The sequence below is a fragment of the Balaenoptera ricei genome, chromosome 8 (assembly GCF_028023285.1).
Source record: "Balaenoptera ricei isolate mBalRic1 chromosome 8, mBalRic1.hap2, whole genome shotgun sequence".
NCBI classification, from domain to species: domain Eukaryota; kingdom Metazoa; phylum Chordata; class Mammalia; order Artiodactyla; family Balaenopteridae; genus Balaenoptera; species Balaenoptera ricei.
The window spans coordinates 66,458,549-66,477,103 of record NC_082646.1 but is presented as its reverse complement, the minus strand read 5'-3'; the positions used below and the strand labels follow the sequence as shown (position 1 = coordinate 66,477,103).

At 52.4% G+C, this 18,555-nt stretch overlaps 1 protein-coding gene across 4 annotated transcripts in view; it reads left to right on the top strand.

The window, feature by feature from the left end:
• The window catches only part of DENND2B (DENN domain containing 2B), a 150,467-nt gene that overhangs the window by 117,476 nt on the left and 14,436 nt on the right, over positions 1-18,555 (top strand). For 3 of the 4 annotated variants that reach the window (XM_059931073.1, XM_059931072.1, XM_059931071.1), the window contains 8 exons: positions 3,064-3,200; positions 11,119-11,270; positions 13,178-13,393; positions 14,332-14,428; positions 15,051-15,095; positions 16,104-16,288; positions 17,374-17,483; positions 17,675-17,744. In XM_059931073.1, coding sequence (XP_059787056.1) covers positions 3,064-3,200; positions 11,119-11,270; positions 13,178-13,393; positions 14,332-14,428; positions 15,051-15,095; positions 16,104-16,288; positions 17,374-17,483; positions 17,675-17,744 — 1,012 coding nt within the window. Of the gene's footprint in view, positions 1-3,063; positions 3,201-10,960; positions 11,033-11,118; positions 11,271-13,177; positions 13,394-14,331; positions 14,429-15,050; positions 15,096-16,103; positions 16,289-17,373; positions 17,484-17,674; positions 17,745-18,555 lie in introns of those variants that run through there. The other variant, XM_059931074.1, reaches the window with a different exon arrangement.

Here is an 18,555-nt window from a genome sequence, read left to right as displayed (position 1 = left end):
TGGCAGTCCCTTGAGGACTAGTAAGATCTTAGCCTCATAACTACCTGAAATGCCAGCTAGAGATTTATTTCTTTGACTGAAGCATTATCTAAATATTGCATGTTACCATTAACACAGAAGTGTTGACACATTTAACATGATTTCCTCTTTCCTGAGGGCTGCGTGGCCATACAGGAACCCTGGGCTTATATGAAGAGGGGATCTTTGGATCCTGAAAGGGGAGACTGATGGAAATAGGAGAGAAAGAACATTTGATCTGCTTCTTGGCCATGTCCAAGAAGGACCTGGTCACATTGGTTTCCTGGTCAGTCTCAGTATTCCTGACACTGGAGTACCCCGGCCATCTCCACAATTTTAGTGAGTTGGGAGCTGGAGCAGCTGGAGTTGGTGCAAGATGACAGGCATCTTGTTCTCTGAATTGGAGTAGGCTGGGAGCCAGCTTCCTTTGGAAGGCCTGTCCTCCTATCCCTCACTGCCTTTCTCTTCTAACCCAGAGTCAGGTGGGCATTCAGGTTTGTTTGGCTTCTGGAGATTCTTCAATCTGACCCCATAGTTCAGGCTTCCATCCAGCATATCCCATCTCATATAGAAACTTTCCTGCCATGTGCAGAGAGGAAGACATCACAAAGGTTCAGACTCATGAGGCAGAAGAGCCCTTGGCTAAAGGTAATCCCATGTTTTGGCCCACGTCAGCATGCTCACGGACTCTTTACGTCAGGCCTGCCAAGAGTGTTTGCTTTGTCTTTAGTCATCTGTTTCTAGAAATATCTGTCTAGAGCCTGCTGTGCACCAAGGCTTTGTGCTGGTCAAGGGGACACAGGGGCACATAAGATGTGGCTCTTCCATTCAAGGAGTTGGTGATCTGGTGCAGGAGGTAGATGTATAAATAAATCATAGATGCTGTGCTGCGTGCCCTGATCCACCTCTGGGTGGGATGCTGCAGAAACCCAGAGGAAGAGGCATCTGAGTGGGGAGTGGGGGAAGCCTCTTCAGAGAGGGAGTTGCTGAGCTAAATTTAGAAGAGCAAGAAGCATTTAGCTAGGTGAAAATAGGGGATGGGAGGAGGTTACATCAACCTGAAGGTTCTACACATACACACACATTACATTTATAATATATACACACACATATACCATATATGGTGGAGTCACTTCCAGTAAGAATTAACAGCAAATTTAAATCTGTGCTCTTGGAAAGAAAAAAAAAAAGAAAAAAGAAAAACAGTTCAAAAAGCACAGGCTGTTTTATTTGCCTTTCCACACAGTGAGCGTATTCCCCTGAGGAGCATGAAATAGTAAGTTTGTATCTGCTGTGCCAGGTACGATTCTTGTATTTAATATACTTCTTTATTTAAGAAAAAAATACAAGCCATATATTTCTGCTATTCAACCAAAGAAAAAGAAATCTGTTTTTAACTGACTATATCAGTTATAATAAAAGACAGTGTGTTGGTCCTCGACATGGAACCTTCCTGAGGGATTTTCGAGGATAATTTGGCTGAACGTGACTTGTGTCCTTTGCTGATTTGAGAACCGCCTGCATAAGATGTTGACTCCACTGTATACATCAGTGAAAGCTTGCTCTCAGACCAGCAGTGGTCTGCGGGCCAACATTCAGGAACCACTGTGCTCAGCCATTGGGTATTTAGCTGGTTGAGAAGTCTGGGCCAGTGACAGAGAGATCTGGGAGTCATCGTGGTAGAAATGGTAGATATGGTGATGGTCGTCAATATTGGGGCCCCAGAAAGTGCAGAGTGAGAAAGAGAGTCCTGAAGACCGGACTCTGAGACCGTGGCATTGAAGAGGCAAGCAGACAAGGGGCTCCCTCACAGGAGCTCGAGACGCAGTTGAAAACTAGGAGGGACCGTGTCACAGAGGGGAGGGAGGAGAGGGCCAACGTGAGGTGTTTGTCTGTGTCGAGGGCTGCACAGTAGCCAGGCAAGCTGAGAACAAGATGTGGCCTTTAGGACACTTTTAGTCCTTGACTTGCACCCCAGGGCCCTTGGGGTGTTGTTCATTAGACAAGAGAGAAAGGACTGCATCAGCTGAAAGGCCTAATGGTTCCCAAAGATGAGGGAGGTGTTAATGGGTGAGAGGATGGATTCAGTCAGTGCACTTCCTTCTCTCCCTCCCTGGGAGGGACCTGCCTTGGAGAGGGAGAGCGTGCAGCTGGGACCAAGCCTTAGATGTTGAAGGGAAGAACCTCCCTGATGAAGGGGAGGAGTAGAGGGTACTGTGGGCTCAGGGTGTCTGAGAAGCTAACCAGCTGTGGTTTTGAAATTCTGCAGTAGAAGGGAAGGTTATTTGGGGGATGGAAAGGAGCAGGTGACGAGCTGAAGGGAAGCAGGGTCATGGAAGTAGCTGCTGGCTGCAACTGCCCCCTCCTAGTTCTACCTCAGAAGTGGTGTGATTTGTTTTGAGGGTTCAGCGCCTTCTTGTTTCAACAAACCATCCACCACCAGCTGCTTCCCCAACCCCCAAACAGCCCTGAGCATCACCCATCCAATGTTGAGCCCTTACTGCCTGCTCAGTGCCGGAGACCTTGCTCGGATACAGGCATGATGTGAGACTCTAAGAGCAGGTGAGGCACTCAATTCCTCTGGTAATGGTAGATACTTCTCAAAAATGATGTTCTCCGGGGCTTGGAGGCCCAAGTCGAAAGCTCAGACCGTGGAGTCAGACATCCTGGGCGAGTCTTACCTCTATCAGTTCATCTCCCTGAGCCTCCAGCTAATCAGTGTTAAAGTGGCACGATACCTAGTAGCAGCATTGTGAAGATTAGTGGGCTAACATGTGTAGAGCATATGACACAGCATCTGACACGTAACATCCCTTTCAGCTGTGGTAGTTGTTATTGGTATTATTTGCAGGCACCGGGGCTGGGGCCTTTCAGACCATCTGTCTCTTCATTTGGATGGCAAGTTTGGATCCATCTTGATGCTTTGCTCAGTAGCTGGTTTTGTGAGGAGGACCTCCGGTCTTTGCTATTGCCCTTGGCCATTCCCCACCAGGGCAGCAGGAGTCGGGTTCCGCCGGAATGACTCAAACTCTTTGTTATCCGCAGAAAATCCTTTGAGTTTGAGGATGCATCCAGTCTCCAGTCCCTGTACCCCTCTTCTCCCACTGAGAATGGTACTGAGAGCCAACCCAAGTTTGGATCCAAAAGCACTTTAGAAGAGAATGCCTATGAAGATATTGTGGGTAAGCAGGGGTAGAGTGGCGGGCTGGCTTGTCTGTGGTGCTGCAGAAGAATGGCTGCAGGAGGGGCACTTCCAGGTTCCACTTCATTCGCTGTGGGCAGACCTGGCCCAGCTTCTGGAACTTCTCCAGGAAACGGGCATCAGAGAAAGCAGCTTAAAAGACTGAGCAGCTAAGAGATTAAAGCCTGGCCTTGAATGAATCGGAACCCAAAGGGCTTCTGGGACCACAAGAAGGGGGAAACCACATCATCCCTTCCTTTTATTTTCGCAAGGCTTTGGAGTCCAACAGGTGCCCTTTCTTAGCTGTGTATCCTTAGGCAAATCACTTAACTTTTTTGGAACCTTTTCTCTTATGAAATGGTGATGATGATATTTTGATGGTAACAACAACAATAACAATAGTAATAACATTTCACAGGATTATTGTTAGGATTAAATGAGATAAAATATATATCAAAGCACCTAGCACAATGCCTGGTCCTTAATATGTATCTCACCTACTCTTCCCTTAAAGTAAGTGGTGTCAGAACTGTGAAAGTATCTGAGATTTCACTCTGCTTGCAAGCTAACAAGTCTAGCCTGCCCCAGTTCACAGATGCTGGCAGAAGACACAGACACTTGGATCACAGACAAAGGACTTTGTTACTCATGGCACAGCAGGCCACGTGAGCTTGATGTTCACATGGGTTCCCCTTGCTCGCCAGTCCCATGCAGCAGTGGGGAGGAGGCCCAGGTAGAGGCTGCACACGTGGTGGGTCTGCATCCCAGCTGAGGAACCTCAAGCTTAGGAAACCCCAAGCTTTTCAAGGGGCTGCTAGCAAACCTTTGCCCCATAAGGAGACCTTATCCTTTTTATTCTGGTCAGCAAACAAATCTGCCTCTGCCCTGGAGGGAGACACTGTCTTCCAAGGCTGTTTGCTCTATAAACATCTTTGAAAAGATAGTCTGGAACCGTTAATTCCTCTTGCTCAGAAGGTCAGAAATGTAGGACACCGTGGAGAATGGCCCTCCAACAACTGGGAGAATGTTGTGTTGCCAAACTTGTGTTTGAGCAACAGCAAAAAGCCCATTGTCTAGGCTGGGTTGGGTTTATTTTTGGCCTTTATTTTAATTCTGGCCTCATTCTCTTCAGTGGGGGCTTCAGTTTTGTTCAAGTAAAGCGTGTGTCTCAGCGTAGGTCTCTGAAGAGAAAGGAAGGTCAAGTGCCCTTGCCCTTGACCGCTCCTGCCCTCATCTCTGTCTCTTTCTTATCTCTGCCTTAGGCCGGGGTTGGGGGCTGAAGAACATAGTCTTAGTGAGCATGATACAGAGAGGAGTGGCCCTAGTGGAGAACCCTCCAGATAAGACTGTGGAATCTTCGGAAGAGAGGGTCCTCTATTCCCTGATTTGATTGGAGCCATCAGTTTCCCAGTTTTCTCCGTACAACTTGCTGGGCCAGGATTTCTGGGAAGCCAGCATCAGTGCTCAGGTCCACACAGGCACTGCTTTCCCAGGATGGGAGTGTACAGTATGTAGCCGTCCGAAATTCGGTCATATCAGAAGGACTGTGGGAACGAGATTCCCCAGAACAGCAAACGGGTTTGGGGAGGGAGGCCTCTTCCTTTACTACTGGGAAAAAGCTTTGTATGCACGGTCGCCCAGAGCTGAGGTCCAGAGCTGTGGGGATCAGGGGCACAGCCCCATCTGCCTCCCACCCCTGAGCAGGGTACAGGTCTATTTCCTCCAGTCTGAGAGGAACTGTCACGTGTCGTTGCTGCCCAGGGCCCTTGGGAGCACCCAGTGTGGCTGCCGCAGGGGACAGGGCAGACTCCAGTGTTCAGCTGCCCCCGCTCAGGATCCAGGCGCTGCCGACGCTGGGGCCTCACTGCTCGCTCTTCTCGGAGGAGGCTTTGCAGCCTTTCTGTGCTGCCCAGGGATCTCATGCGGGGGAATGTTCTTGCATCAGCTGAGCTGGAACAGAGAAAGGGCTGCTTCAACCTTTTCTCCCTGGCCAGAGTTCCATAACTGCAGGGCTCTGTTCGGGGTTGTTTGGGGACGGTGTGTGGTGTGTGGTGTGTGGGGGGCACGGCGGGCGGTGAGAATTTTGGAGGCACCGTTCTGGGCAACGGAACCGTTCTCTGGGCGTCCCGAGGTCAGGTTAGAAGAGGAAGGGGGGAGGCTAGCGTATCTGAGCCTCAGCCTCCTCACTCAGTGGAGGGGACTTCCGGCCACTTTGAGATGTTGCTCAAGGAGGCAAGAAAATAGAGGAGCAGCCTGGTTGCTTCTTAGCTGGACGAGCCGGAAGCTAGGGGTGAGGGCTGGTACGAGGTGAGGTTGGGGTTGGGGCTGGGGCATGTTCCTTAGCTGCTCAGCTAGCTTCTGGGTCTTTGGAGCGTTGTGTAGAGAGTGGGGGGAGAGGGATGGGGAGGAGGGAGGAGGGAGGGCACCTGGGTGTTTTGCGTTGCCCTTGTGGTGTGAGGGTAGGGTGGGCTTCAGCGTCTCCGGTTGTTCAGTGCCCTGGGCACGTTTTTCTTCTTCAGTGTCCCCCTAGCAGCCCCGTCTGAACTTCTAGACCTGACCAGGGAGGCTAGAGGGAAATACAAGGGAGAATATCTCTCTTTCTCTCAGATTCTGGTTGACTTACCCTTTCTCCTTCCCTGGCGACAGGCCCAAGAATTTGGACCCACCCCCGTAGAGGCTCTGGTGGGGGGCCCTTGTTGCTGAACTCTGAATGTCACTTTCACTTTTGCCTCCGGTTGACCAGTGCCTGACTTCCTGGGAGCCTTCTCTGTCTTCTTGGCCCAGCTTGTGCTCTGCGAGGCTGAGGTGCTCGGGTTGGGACTATCCAGCTCTTTCTTGTGCTGCCTCCCTTGCCCAGGGCCAGACGGAGCTTTGTTCTGGGGGTGTGATAATCGGGCTGTGGCAGGAGGTGGGCGCGGGCCAGAGCTCCCGTGCTGAGTCTTTGTCTCGGGGACCAGCCCATTGGTCTGGAGTTCCTGGTCTGTAAGAGGCTGAGGGCCAGTTGGCCCAGACACTAACACGTCTTCTCCGTGAGCCCTGGACCTGAACGAGGGGCCCTGGGGAGTGTGCTAGCCTCCTTCCCATGCCAGGCACGACACCTTGGGAACTGGGGTGAGATACTCCAAAGCAGGCTGAGGTTATCTTGCTAATTTGCAATAGAGTGGTTCAGAAATAAAGTTACTGCCATGTTGCTTTGTGGGGCTGGTTAATTCTCGCCTGTCCAATTTGACATCTGCCTCTGGAAGATGCTGCTATCCTACAAAGCCTTATAATCGTTTGCGTTCTGAGCCTGACAGTTAAAAATGCACCCAAGGAAGCAGCTTATTAGAGAGTTATGTGGCGTGGCCTCGGCGCCTGACCAAGGAGCCTGGGCTGCATTCCTGCAGAGATTCCCACTCCCATCAGCTAGCTGGGGCTGAGGGAGAGTTTCCAGGAACTTGAGCGGGGTGGGAGCTGGGGACGGAGCCAGTCAGCCTTACTGCAAAGCTTTTTGAGCCTCTGCTCTTTCTGCCTTCTCCTCTCATTTGTCCCAAGGCTGGGAGACAGAGACATCTAACAGCATAGAGGCTGCCGCCCAGAGGTGCAGTCCAGGGAACGGTGCCCGGGCAGTTGGTAAATGTTGTCCAACCTCGGAGGGTGGTAACAACTGGCCCCTTAGAGCTCCCCATCTGATGTGCTATGTATTGTCGGGGGAGTTGGGCCCCTAATCTGGCCCTGTCTCCACTGTGCGAGGGAGGGGAAGAGGCTGAGAACCAGGAGAAACAGCTGGTTGGAAGCAGGAGAGGGCTGGGGAGGGAAGCTGCAGACCCATGGCCCTAGCCATGGGTGTGGTCTGGGAAGCTAAAGATTCCGTTTGGGGAAATTCTCAGTGCTTGTGCACAGACACACACCCCTTCTCTAACTGGTTCTTCCAGTTGTGCATTTGTTGGGGGGTGGGGTGCTTGGCACCTGTGGTTAGTGACCAAAGGAGACGTGGGGAGGAGTGGGGGCAGGGCTAGGTGGGACTGGGTTCTTCCTTCAAGAGGATCCATATGATAAGTCTGGGCTCTGACCAGCGCCTTTAAAAGAGTGCAAAGCAGAAATTCTTGGCGATGCCCCTGTCCCTTGTCTCATCAGCAAAGCTGGGAAAGGTTGAGACCTCTGGCTTCCACAGCTGGGCTTGATGAGATGGAGCTGCTCAGGCCAGGCCTCGGGGGAGGAGGGCCTACCTCTTCTCTCTCTCCAAGGGCAGCGTGGAGCGCCCTCGAGGAAGCTGCGTGGGCAAGAATGCAGGTGAAAGTCTTGAGGTCTGCCAGGCTTCTGGTCTCCCATCCATGTCCCTGCCAAAGCTTCCCCAGGTTTCTCCCCTCGGCTCCAGCTTCTTCTGCTTCGCTGTGTCTCTGCTCCTCCAGAGAAGGTTCCGAGCCCGGCTCTCCAGCCCTCCTCCTCTCCCAGCTCTGAGCCATTGCTTTGGGATTGATTTGCTCTCAGCAGATTCCATTTAGTGGCTCTAGGCCTCGGGGACTGCTTGGTCTCTGCACATCCCCATCCCCTGGGCACCCTTACCACCTGGACAGATGGCTGGGAGTGTCTCCGTGAGGCAGCTCCAGAAGGGTAGTCAGAACAGTCCAGGAAGCTGAGAGTAATAGGTGAACGGGGGCTGTGAAGGGCCCAAGCTAAGGCTGGGAGGCAGGGCTTGGGCCAGGGCCAGCCATCATTTCCTGGAGAAATGATTAGTGGCCTGGTTATATCAGAGAGGATGTTAACCTTGCTGGAGAAGAAAGAGGCTGACGTTAGGGCTGGGCAGTCGGGAGGAGCAGGCATTTAAGGCTTTCCTGAAATTTAGTTTCCAGAGGCAACACTGGGCTTGAGAGCCTGGTGTTCCCAACTGTTTTCAGTTCCCATGTTATCACTGATGTGCATCTGTTACTTCCCTGGGCCTCAGTCTCCTGCATCTATTTCTTGGAGCTTTGGATTTTTTTTTTTTTTTAACTTTTTAAAAAAAATTCTTACTTATTTTTTGGCTGTGTTGGGTGTTCGCTGCTGCGCACGGGCTTTCTCTAGTTGCGACGAGCGGGGGCTACTCTTCATTGCAGTGCGCGGGCTTCCCATCGTGGTGGCTTCTCTTGTTGCGGAGCACAGGTTCTAGGCGTGAGGGCTCTAGAGCGCAGGCTCGGTAGTTGTGGCGCGCGGGCTTAGTTGCTCAGTGGCGTGTGGAATCTTCCCGGACCAGGGATCGAACCCGTGTCCCCTGCATTGGCAGGTAGACTCCTAACCACTGCGCCACCAGGGAAGTCCGGAGCTTTGGATTTTATATTAATGTTCACAGCTTTGATTCTGGGGAAAGAAAGAAGGGAGAGAGGAGAAAGAGTGAAGGAGGGAGGAAAAGAGGGTTTGCCTTGGGACTCACGTCATGGCACTCAGAAGCTATTAGGAAGTTTAGAAACATCTCTCTAAAGCAGTGGTTCTTAATGGGGTGGGTGGGGATGGGGGTACAGTTTCATCCACCCATCCACTCATCCACCTTTCCTTTCTTCCTCCCTTCCTTTCCTTTTCCTTCCTTCCTTCCCTTTTCCTTCCTTCCTTCCCTTTTCCTTCCTTCCTTCCTTCCTTCCATCATCCATCTGTCCACCCATCCACCCATCATCCATTTATCCACCCATCTGCTCAGGGGACATTTGACAGTGTCTGGAGACTTTTTTTTGGTTGTTACAACTGGGGATGCTACTGTCATCTGTCTAGTGGATTGAGGCCAGGGTTGTTACTAAACGTCCTACAGATGCACAGGATAGTCCACCACCACAAGAATTATCCAGCCCCAAGTGTCAGTAGTTTGGAGCAACTCTTCTAAAGGAGTTGAGACAGAGTCGTCCTATAGGTTGGGGGATGATGATAAGGACTCTGGCTGGTCATCCAGCCCAAAGCAGTTTGGATTTGATGAGCCTGGAATAGATGTTCTTCCTGACCCCTTCTGCTCTGTCCTGTTTCACAGGATCAGGAAGACTATGTCCTGGCTTTCTCCAGTCCTTGGTCCCCCAACCTCACTGCTGTAGGATATATGTTGGAGAGGGACCAAGACATACAGAGTCTATCCTGATTCCTCCCTAAGTGCCCACAGTGGGGTAGGCTGGAGAAAACATGCAGGGGATGCCAGGTTTCATATTTGGCTTCTGGAGGCAGGGTTGCTGGGCCAGCTCTGCTTAGTCAGGGCTCTGGAATGGAGACAAGTCATTTTCATAGCATGACTGTGTTACAGGAAAACGTCTGTTCAATTGCTGGGGACTCTGCTGGTGTTGGGAATCACTTAATTCAGTCCCAAATCCTTCCTTGACCCATCTTTGACTCATAAGTTTACAGAGATTTGTATTGCTCCCATGGCAGTCTAATTAGCTGTGACCGAAATCCCCCCTTCACAGCCCCCCCCATCCCTCCCCCCTACACCTCTGTAAAGGCATTTCCTAAGTTCATGGTGGTTTTCCATGATAGTAATAAGTAGATACCACAACTGGGGGAGATCTTGGTTTTGGAAATGGAAAAATCTGGAAGAAGCATGTAGGGATTTGGTTTTTCTGCTGTGTCCTATCCTGGGAAAGCTTACACACCCAGTGGCCTTTGTGGCTAGTCTATGGCTCTTTCTTCTGTCTGCTCCCTGAGAAGTGACGTCTGAACTCCTCTATGGTGGGAGGCACGGGCAGGCATCCCTGGGGCTCAGTGATCACCCAAGCTCAATCCCGCTGCTGATCGGAGAAGCTGGAGTGAGCCCTGCTAGCAGCTTCCTGTGTGCCACCTCCAGCAAAGCCGCGTTCTGGCCACTGGTACCTGCGTCCCAAACAGTGGCCTTGATACCGAGGGGAGGCTAAGGAAAGACAAGACGAAGGGCAGTAGAGGGCAGTATTTACTCACTGTCCCCGTGGACCTTGTCACCACTGTGATTCTGCTGCACGACTGTGGTTCCAGGACTGACCCTGCTCATGATAGTATTGTATTTTAGAAAAGTCCAGGTGTGTGTTGGCAGGAAAGAGGCAGGAGGGCATGGCTTGTGGGAAGGGGTTGCTCTTCAAGGGCAGGGACTATACTTTGGACTTTCTGTGATTTTCTCGTAGTGCCAATACAGTGCCTACTGCCAGGGATTTTAGAATTGAGTCCTGAGAAGAGAAACAAGAACTCCCCACCAACCCCACCCCTCCAGCCCAAACTCCTTTCAGGCCTTTCACATCTCCCATGTGTCATAGCAGGAGAGTTTATTCCGAAAGGGGATTGATGACCATTGTCTTTTTGCTGAGGTCTGTGGTGGAGGAAGCGGAGTGACGCTGTAGTCAGAGTGGTTCATTGAACAAGTAATACTGAGGGCTCACTACTTCAGTGGACCAGACAAAAGCCCTGTCCTGAGAGAGCTGTGGCACAGTGTACAGGCAGGAGGGAGGCCTGGTGAAGCCCGGCTCCCTAGCGTTCGCAGAGTTCCCTCCATGCCCATCTCCAGAAGTGGTCCTCAGGGAGCAGCGGGTGAAGGGACAGCCGTGTGACCTCTGAAAGCCTTTCCTACCTTGAACTGTATATCTCTGGGGCTTTCGCAGCAAAGGGACTGGAGCCAAGGAGAGACGCCTGGTGTTGGCTTTGTCCTCTGGCTGGGCACAGGCATGGGTGGCTGAGCCAGTCTTGTGCAATCCCTGAATTTACAAAGCAGAGGCCAGGCAAGGCTGAGCTGAACTGGAGGTGGGGGGTTCAGCTTCTGGACTCGGAGCCAGGATCTGTTTGTAGCCTCCCCACTGCAGACGGGCAGCTGCATGACTCATGAGCTGAAGGGCCAGGCAGAAGCCACTCTCTTTGGCTCACAGGAATTCTGCTTGTTTATATGTGTGTGTGTGTGTGTGTGTGTGTGTGTGTGTGTGTGTGTTTCCTTCTTCCCTTCGCCCCCTTCTCTAACTTTTCCTCCTCTGCAGGAGATCTGCCCAAGGAGAATCCATATGAGGATGTGGACTTAAAGAGCCGAAGAGCAGGACGAAAATCCCAGCAACTGTCTGAGAACTCCTTGGACTCTTTGCACAGGATGTGGAGTCCTCAGGACAGGAAGTACAACAACCCACCCACTCAGGTAACAGCAGCCCTGACTTGGGTCTGTAGGGTCAGCACGAGGCGTGGGCCAGCTTCCGCTCAGGCTTTTTGCCTCACTAGTGCTAGGCGAAGATGACGTCAGGGAAGAGCTCTGCACTCAGGGACTTCTGCCGTGTCGATATGCTTGTGGACAATCGAGATGTGCTCTTAGGGGCACCCTGTCCCACCTTCTTCCCTTCACTGCTTGAGCTCTGAGCTGCAAAACTAAGGCAGGAGCCCCTGTAGTCTCCTGTCTAATCATTATTTCTCCTCCCCTTCCTGGAAACAGGAAGACAGGGCCCAGGTTGGAGTCTTGGTATTCTGCAGCTCTGGCAGAACTGACCTCAGCACTGGCACTTAGGGGACAGGCGTAGGCCTAAGAACCTGATTTGGAGAACTAGACAGGTGTCTCCAGGACCTGGAACCACTCCCACTGAGTAAATGGTTGAATGGATGAATCTCCAAGGAATGGACTGATAGAGGCAGAATGAGAAGAAAGGTGAAGAGTCGAAGGAAGCTCTTAGACTGTAGCTCATTCTGGCCTTGTCCATGGTGGGCAGGAGGCAGGAGGATGGAGATCCTATCTTGGACCTACCCAAGCAACTCTAACTCTCCTAGATCTTTTTTTTTTTAAATAAATTTTATTTATATATTTATTTATTTATTTATTTTTGGCTGCGTTGGTTCTTCGTTGCTGCGCGTGGACTTTCTCTAGTTGCGGCGAGTGGGGGCTATTCTCCGTTGCAGTGCACAGGCTTCTCATCGCGGTGGCTTCTCTTGCTGCGGGGCACGGGCTCTAGGCGCGCGGGCTTCAGTAGTTGTGGCACGTGGGCTCAGTAGTTGTGGCACGCAGGCTCAGTAGTTGTGGCACATGGGCTTAGTTGCTCCGCGGCATGTGGGATCTTCCCGGACCAGGGCTCGAACCCGTGTCCCCTACATTGGCAGGTGGATTCTTAACCACTGTGCCACCAGGGAAGCCCCTCTCCTAGATATTTTATAACACTGGCTAGAGAATATAAAAATTATTTCTTCTGGCTTTGGAATGATGTGACTTTTTATAAAAGATTTACCTTTCTAATATGCTCTGTTCAAATAAGCTTCCATTGAATTTGTATTTCCAGACTGATTGGGTGGGAAGGGGAAATTGGGGGATGGGGGGGAAGGAGGACTTGTTGAAGAGTGATGAGAGGCAATGCCAGATCCAGACGGCAGGTGGAAGGCATGCCAAGTTTGCAGGGGTGCTGCCTTTTTGGTGGTGAGCAGGATCCGCCGAGAGTAAGGTGCCCTGTGCTGAAGGGTGTCAGTCTAGCCAGAGGGAGGCAGAAAGTAGATCCGGGCAGGGATGGGAGCAGCGCAGGACCATGTAGGTGAGGGAGCCACTGGCTCCGAGGCCTGCCTTGCCAGGCTTTGGTGGTCAGAGCCCTGTATTCTCCCTGGAAGAAGTGAGCAGGGCTGGCATGCTCACTTGACATGTAGATTCTGGCCTCTGCTAGAGAAGCCTTTTAGGACTAACTCAGGGGCTGAGTGGGGAAGACTGGCTCCGTCGACCACACCCAGTAATGAGCAGAGTCTAAGCCTTGTCCCAGAGCTCAGGAGGGGCCCGCAGAATTCTCGCTTGGCCTTCTTTTTCCACTCAGATGACAGCCCAGTTTTCTTGGTCTCTGCTTTCTTTTTTCTGGAAGAAGTAGTTAAGCTTCCTTTGTGGAAGCAAGTATCTAATCTAGCCCTGACCTGCTGCTCAGCAGCTGAGCTCTTAAAAGAGGAAACCCTGGTAGATGGAAACTCCAGGTGGGATTTGGAGGAGTCTGGGATGCCAGCCTGTGGCTGCTCTGTCCAGGTCCCAGCAGACAGGTGCCGGCCAAGGCATCTGTGCTGAGTCCTTCTCCCATGTCCCCTCTCCCATGCCAGCTCTCCCTGAAACCCGGCAGCCAGTCCCTACGCAGTGGGAACTGGTCAGAAAGGAAGAGCCACCGGCTGCCACGATTACCCAAGAGGCACAGCCATGACGACATGCTGCTGCTGGCTCAGTTGAGCCTGCCATCTTCACCCTCCAGCCTCAATGAGGACAGCCTCAGCACCACGAGTGAACTGCTGTCCAGCCGCCGGGCCCGCCGCATTCCCAAGGTAGCCTCCCCAGCTGGAGCTGGCTGGGGCTGGGCAGGTGGGCAGGCAGGCGGTGGCTCTTCTCTCTCTCCCCCTCCCTCCCTCCCTCCCTCCCTAATCTGGGCCTGCTTCCTCAATTCTCCTGAAATCAATTTCAGGTCCAGGCACTGGCCTTTCTTTTTCATCTGGCTAATTTCCTTCTCTTATCAATAAAGATGCACTAAGTGATTAATGCTGTGCAGATGTTAGGGGAAAACAGGCTAGCCTGGCCCCCAGGGAGTGCTCCACGCCGCTGGGAGGATGGAAACAGTCCTTAAGAAGCTCCCCATTAGTGAGTGTGGGGTGCGCGAAGTCTCTGTGTACACAGAAACATCTCCAGGCTTTGCAGGACCTAGGATTCAAACATGGGTCTTCCTTTCTATAACTCTCAGAATTGAGAGTGTTCAGCAATGATTTGCACACATAGGCAGCCAGGCCCAAATCCCCAGCCCAAAGCAGCAGGATTTAGCCAAGTGGTATTTTTAGCCTACAAACAATGCTTGGGTATATTGGGAATTTAGCTCCTTCCTGCCAGGGCCCCAGGTTGTAGCCCAGAGGGGAAAGGCTCAGTCCTTGTTCCTGTTATTGCCTCTGAGCAGCTCTTTGTCTCACTTGGTTCAGGGACTCTTGAGACCCAGGAGCTCCCATCCTGTCTAGTTTGATCACAGTTCCTTCCTCTGGGGAGCTAAGTGTAAAGTCCTTGTCTTAGGGGCAGGAGACCACTAAGGGGACAAGGAGATGGGGAGCCACCAGTCTGCCCTTGGGGCCAGTGCAGCAGGGAGACCAGTACTGGGCCCAGTGCAGGGAGGGCAGAAGGCTTGTACCAGTAAGGGAACGGATGGCCTCTGTAAATCAGCCTTCTGAGGAGCAGGGGCAGTTGGTGTTAGGGTTGCCTCACCCTCCCTGCTTTTCTCACCCAGCTTGTCCAAAGAATTAACTCCATCTACAATGCCAAGCGGGGAAAGAAGAGGTTAAAAAAGCTGTCCATGTCCAGCATTGAGACATCATCACTGAGAGGTAGGCCTGGATGCCCGAGCTGGCTCAGGTTTCTGGGGCCCTTGGGCATTAGAAGTGGGGAGAGGCATGGAGTAGCCTCAGTTTACCCTTCCATGGGGCAATCGTGGGATCCTCCTGTCTTCTAGGAGGGTAGAGCCCTGCGAAAAAGTGGCCACATAGGAGGGGAGGGCCAAAGAGGGAAGAAAGCCTTGGGAAGGGTTAGTGCAGACTTTGGGCTGTGAGGCCCTGAATAGGAAAGTGGGTGTGGGAATCTGCATCTGGCAAAAGGAAAGGCCAGACTTACTGAGCACTGTGGTCTGTTTCCCATTTCAAATCTTGGCCTCCTGGAGGCAAGACCCTTGTGTTCCAGGCTGATAGGCCTCTCTGCTGGCTCAGCCTCCAACTTCGGCCCTCAGCTTGCCCCGAATCAGGACTGGATGGATAGGGGTTTATATATAGATTAGCACCTGCAGTTTGAGCTCTGAGGGACCCTGGCCCCAGGCCATGCAGCACCTGGCCAGGGGCCCTTTGGAGCCCGGACGAGGAACATCCCTCATGAGAAGAGTTGGGTGGGGGGGCACAGAAAACATTTGCTGTGGGGCAATGGCTCAGCAAGCATGCACTCTGCTCTTAACTTTTCCAGATGAGAATAGTGAGAGTGAGAGCGACTCCGACGACAGGTTCAAAGGTGAGGCATGGCTCCCCAAGAGCATGGAACCCTCTCCTGCCCTGGCTGTGGGGAATCAGCCTTCCCTTCTCTGCACATACAGTTCCAATATCCCAGAGTGGCCCCATTTGGAGAGGCGTTGGCAGGCAGGATACGAGGCCAACAGAGCAAGGAGCTCTAGGGGAGTCCATTCCTACAGTCATGGAGCTCAGCCCTGAGAGGTTAATTGCAACCATCTCCCTTTTCCCAAATTTAAGGCTGGTGACCCTGCCTTACTTTCCCAAGCCGTTGTCCATGAAAATTGGGTGCTAGGTTTGCCTGGTAAGTGATGTGAATATGGAGGGTCAGAGGTGGGTTCAGTAGGTTACAAGTACCTCTTCTGGTTGGAAGAAATGTGCCAAAGTCTGAGGAAACTGGTACTCTGGAGGCTCTGAGGCCACTCATCTTCCCTCTCCCTAGAAAGGAGAACTGCCACCTCCCTGGAAAGGTTCTGGGACCTTCATGTTCCACAGGGCCTTGGGCAAATCTCTGTTCTTTCTCTACTGGGAAGCCCTGCCTAGACCTTTCTGGATGATTAAAGTATGTGGGAGCTAGCTTGCTCCTTCCCTCCTCTGCTGGTCCCCCAGGCAAGTGGGCAAGTGGACTTTGGGCCTGGGGACAGGGAAAAAGGGTCCAAGCCCAAGGACTGTTAGGGGCCCTAGGATGAAGGCTTCGTGGATGTTCATATCTTCTAGTCCTGCTGGCACAGGGGCAGGGGTGGCTGGGTGCCGTTGATGCATCCCTGGATTTGCCTGGCTCAGGCAGTCTGTTGGCCCCAGCTCAGCCTCCAGAGGCTCCAGGAGGCCCTGACTGTGTCAGGGCAGACAGGCTACACACCTTGCTCCTGCCACTTCTCCCCCGGACCTCGTTGGGTCAGGCCATCAGACTAGGCTCCTGCACTTAGAGGTGACCCACGGGGATGGAGCCCTGAGCATGGGGTGGAGGGGGCTAACGTGGGGGCCTTGTCCCTGACGTGTGACCTGCCCCCAGCCCACACGCAGCGCCTGGTCCACATCCAGTCCATGCTGAAGCGCGCACCCAGCTACCGGACCCTGGAGCTGGAGCTGCTCGAGTGGCAGGAGCGGGAGCTGTTTGAGTACTTCGTGGTGGTGTCCCTCAAGAGGAAGCCATCCCGAAACACTTACCTCCCTGAGGTCTCCTACCAGTTTCCCAAGGTGAGGCCCCCTCCCTCCTTCCCTGCCCCCTCCTCTGCCTCCTCCTTTCTGCCTGGCCCATCTGGGGAAGAAGAGAGATCCTGTTCCTGCCTTAGCAACTCACCTCACTGCGCTAGCCCTGAGCATGGCTGCCTGTAGCCAGGAGGGAGGAGAGGGGGTGGGTTTGGGCCAGTGAGTATTCGGAGGATGAGGGCGGAGAGAACGCCCCCCAGCGTGCCTAGAATGAGATCCACGTTGTTTACAGGACTTCAAGGGTCCTGAGGAAGGGCCCCCAGCTACTTCTCCTACCTTATTACTTTTCCTTTCTCTTTTTTAACCGCTTCATTGAGATACAATTCACATACTATATAATTCACCTGTTTAAAACGTACGATTCAATAACTTTTAGTGTAGTCACAGTTATGTGATCAATTTTAGAACATTTTCATCACCCCCAAAAGAAACTCTGTACCCATTAGCACTCACTCCCCATTTCCCCCACCTACCGGAGCTCCTGCCACTCCTTCCCTGCTCGCCCCAGCCAGCCTACCCGGCCTCCTTTCTCTTCCTGTAACACTCGGGCCCTTTCTCTCTGCCATTGCCTCTGCGGGGAACCTTCTTTCCCTAGCTCTTCACTTGGCTGTTGGCTCTTTCTCATTCTTCATTCTCCGCTCAAATAGGAGATCTTTCTAGATACTCTAAAGTAGCCCCACCCACCCACTTATCTCTGTCATATCGCCCTGTTTATTTCCTTTGTGGCACCCTCTGAAATTTTGTTGTTGATTATCTCACTCTGCTGACCAGAATGCACAGGGACGGGGACCTTGTCCACTTGGTTTTCTATTGGTAGCCCAGCACATGCCAGGTGCCACGTAGAAAGTGCTAGTTTGGCATATATTGAATGAATAAATGATGACTCAGCCCACACCCGGACCTCTCTGTGAGAAATGGGAGTGGGGTCAGGGTACGGTTGCTGAGAAGCATGCCAGTTGGGCAAACGCCACCTAGGACTCTCGGGGGAGGAGATATTTGTCAGCTACCCCCCACCGGCCCCAAGTTCCACGTCTTCTCTTATCTGTCTCTCCCCACATTCCTCTTCCTTGCAGCTGGACCGACCCACCAAGCAGATGCGGGAGGCAGAGGAGAGGCTCAAGGCCATTCCCCAGTTTTGCTTCCCTGATGCCAAAGACTGGCTTCCTGTGTCAGAGTACAGCAGGTGAGGCCCGGCCTGGCATAGCCTCCTTTACCCCCATAACAGTGGGCAGCTGAGTCTGGCCCACCCTAGTCCCAGTCTCCTCTCCTACGGCAGCCTGGTCCTTCACCCCCTCCCTGGGCGGTCCCTCTTCTTGGGGGCTGTTTCCTGGGTCCTCTGATATTTCCCTGATGCCAGACTTCTCCATGTTCCAGTGAGACGTTCTCTTTCATGCTGACTGGGGAAGATGGCAGCAGACGCTTTGGCTACTGCAGGCGCTTACTAGTAAGTAGGGCCATTCGGTCCTCAGGGACTGGGCCACAGTGTTTGTATGTGTGTATGCTCTTCTTTAACTTGAGCTTGTAGAAACTTAAGTTGTTCTATGTTCTGCAGGCCACACACACACACACACACACACCACGAAGCACTCCCTGGGATGGCAGGACTTAAAGTGGCCCCTCTGATTGGGCCCCAGGATCTAAGATAATCTACAATAAGGGAAGAGATTGGATCACTTTCTACTGGGCTGTCATATGTTTTTAGCTCTTCTATACTTTTTCTTTTTGTTCATTTACTTCGGGCTTACAGGCTCAGATTGCTGATCCTGATTGCAGGATCACATCAACCCAGCAGTATGTGTGTGTGCATCAGATTGGGGTGGAGGACAAACCTTCCTCGCCCCCATACCTGGCCAACCTGATGTGCATCCTGTCCATGGTCTGGTAGGGCTGGAGGCTGAGCAGGGACAGAGCAGTACCTTCTATGGGATTCTGGGAGAGATGCCTTGAACTCAAGGGAAAGGGAGGGTTTTGAAAATATAAGCCATGTTGTAGAGAGAGAAGCACTACACCATCCCTCTTCTCATTAGTCCTGGGAAATAGATTGAGGTAAAGATAAAGAGAGTCCTGTCACACACTCCCCTGGGGCTCACCAGGGGTATTGTTGGCTTGGGTTGTTGACAGAGTTTCAGGGTTCCCAGGCTTTAGTGGGAGAAGGGGCAGATGAGGGGGATCTTTGGCAAAGGTGATGTATAGCAGGGACTCCAGGTGAAGGATTCTGGGCTGTTCATTCATTCATTCATTCAGAAACATGTAGC